At 40.7% G+C, this 2,064-nt stretch overlaps 1 protein-coding gene across 1 annotated transcript; it reads right to left on the bottom strand.

Moving 5' to 3' along the window:
* Positions 1–234: 234 nt before the first annotated feature.
* On the bottom strand, positions 235–996 carry LOC122910334 (keratin-associated protein 24-1). The gene has a single exon (XM_044254985.1). It carries the CDS (start codon positions 994–996, stop codon positions 235–237), a length of 762 nt encoding a protein of 253 aa, XP_044110920.1.
* Positions 997–2,064: the final 1,068 nt, after the last annotated feature.

The raw sequence follows: 2,064 nt of genomic DNA, 5'->3' as shown, positions 1-2,064 counted from the left end.
GAAACAATACCACCTTCAGGTTCAGCCCTCAACACAAAGGATATTAACAGAGCAACAAAGAAAAAAAAAGCTAGTAAATGATCATGGTTGTGGTTGATAAGTCCTGGAGTTGTATTTGAGGTTAATATAACAAGATTCTTAAGACACATGAAGTAATTGAGCCGAATATTAGAGAAGATGACTACTTGGCAGAATCTGCTACAATACCCAGTAGCTACAAATGCAACAAATTATTCAATAACAGCTCAGAGGTCTACAACCACTGCATAAATACCTCAGAGGAGGAAAGGTACTTGGAATGCAGCTCAGAGACTGGAAGTTTCTAGAAAAATATCTCAGCGGTTGACAGCTCACTGGTCCATAACTTGGATATCGGCAATTTCTCACTAAATAGTTTGGGGATTGGCAGCTTCTGGAAATATAACATGATGGTGAGAAGCCACTGGGTATGAAGGCAAGATTTTGGCAGCCTCTATAACCCAAACTACCCACTCTACAGTGGTTTAGGAGATGGAAACGGTTGGACGAGCAGTTAAGTTGCCCAAAGCCCTTGAAGCTATTGCTGAAGGTCTGGCAGGCTTTAGATGGACTTTGGCTGAGTTTGTAGTAATAAGATACATACCCCTTGGTCTGAGTGCATGGGTTGCAGCTGGGGTTAGGTCCAATGTTGGTGGTTTCACAGGTACTGCAGACTTGGCCCACTGCTGGAGAGTTGCAGGGCACACAGGAGTTTGACGGGTCACAACTTGTGGTGCAGATCTTGAGCTCACAGCTCGGAGATTCGCAGCTTGGTGCTTCAGCATAGGTTTCTTGGCAGTTACCCAGAAGCCAAAGATTTCCTTGGTAGCTACTGGGTAAACAGAGCCCAAAAGTAGGGCTTACATCACTGGAGCAAAGCGCAACGGAAGGAGTCACTGGGATATAACAATGAGTTCTGTAGGATGTATCACTGCATTCCCCAGAACAGCCCAGAAGAGACATGGAGCCTGACTGCATGTTCAGTGATGGCGTTGGAAGTATGGTGATACTATGGCCTCCAGACTTTTTATATATTTCCTGGGCATTGTCTGCAGCCTCCCCAGACTCTCTTCCTTCTCCCTGCCTGGGACAACAACACAACAACATCTTATTAGTGAGTTGTTTAGCTACAGCCTCTGACGTCTTCACACTCCTATAAAAATAAGTTTATTTTGATTCTTCATGTTGAGCATCACCCATCACCCATTATCTGTAGGCCATACCTTTGGTGAATAGTGATTTTAACGTTAATAAGCAAACTCGCATCTGCCAATCGGTGGTTCACAAGAGTTCACGTGTCTGTAGGCTTCTGCAGCATAGTCATTAAAAGGTTAACAAGGATTCAAGCAAAACAATGAACCTGTACTTTTCCATTCTTTTGACCAGGCAAGATACTGCAGAACTTAATCCTATACTGTGAACTAAGCCAAATACTTGGGCTGTGTCAATACTGTTACTTAAAAGAGTAAAGCACTGAACTATTAAGAGAAAGAATTGGTCCCCCAAAATATGTACTATGCTCTTAACTGTGCTAGGTCATGTATTGGCGTTGACTTCTCATCTGACATATTTGGAGAATTCCCCTTGTAAGACTCATGGTAATCCACGTGAGATTTAGTGACCTAACTTGTACTCGTGGGTCAGTGGTTGCTAAGTAACCAAGACTTTTATGAGATTTCTTTCTTAAAGAGTTTCTGCCATATGTAGTATCAAAGAAGGCCAGTTTTGCAAGATTATGCCTTCTTAATTGACTGAGATTATAGATCACACATTCCATTGTCTCAGCTGTAAAGCCCAATTCCTGCAAATGTATAACATTTTTCTACATTTCTCTCAACATAAGTTTTATTTATTCTTGATTTACATTTTTTGCACATAAACTTTATTTCATTCCTGTGTTGAAGTTATTCTTTGTCTATACCCATAAGAGGGAATAACTATGTTTAAAAATTTATTTGAATAACATATAGTTTCTATAGGTACTGTACATCTTAAATAACACTTTTTGCTCCTTATGGTGAAAGCTGGTGGAATTCTTTTTAAAGA

The sequence above is a fragment of the Neovison vison genome, chromosome 6 (assembly GCF_020171115.1).
Source record: "Neovison vison isolate M4711 chromosome 6, ASM_NN_V1, whole genome shotgun sequence".
NCBI classification, from domain to species: Eukaryota; Metazoa; Chordata; class Mammalia; order Carnivora; family Mustelidae; genus Neogale; species Neogale vison.
Note: the sequence above shows the minus strand (reverse complement) of the source record. Positions and strands in the feature narration are given on the sequence as shown.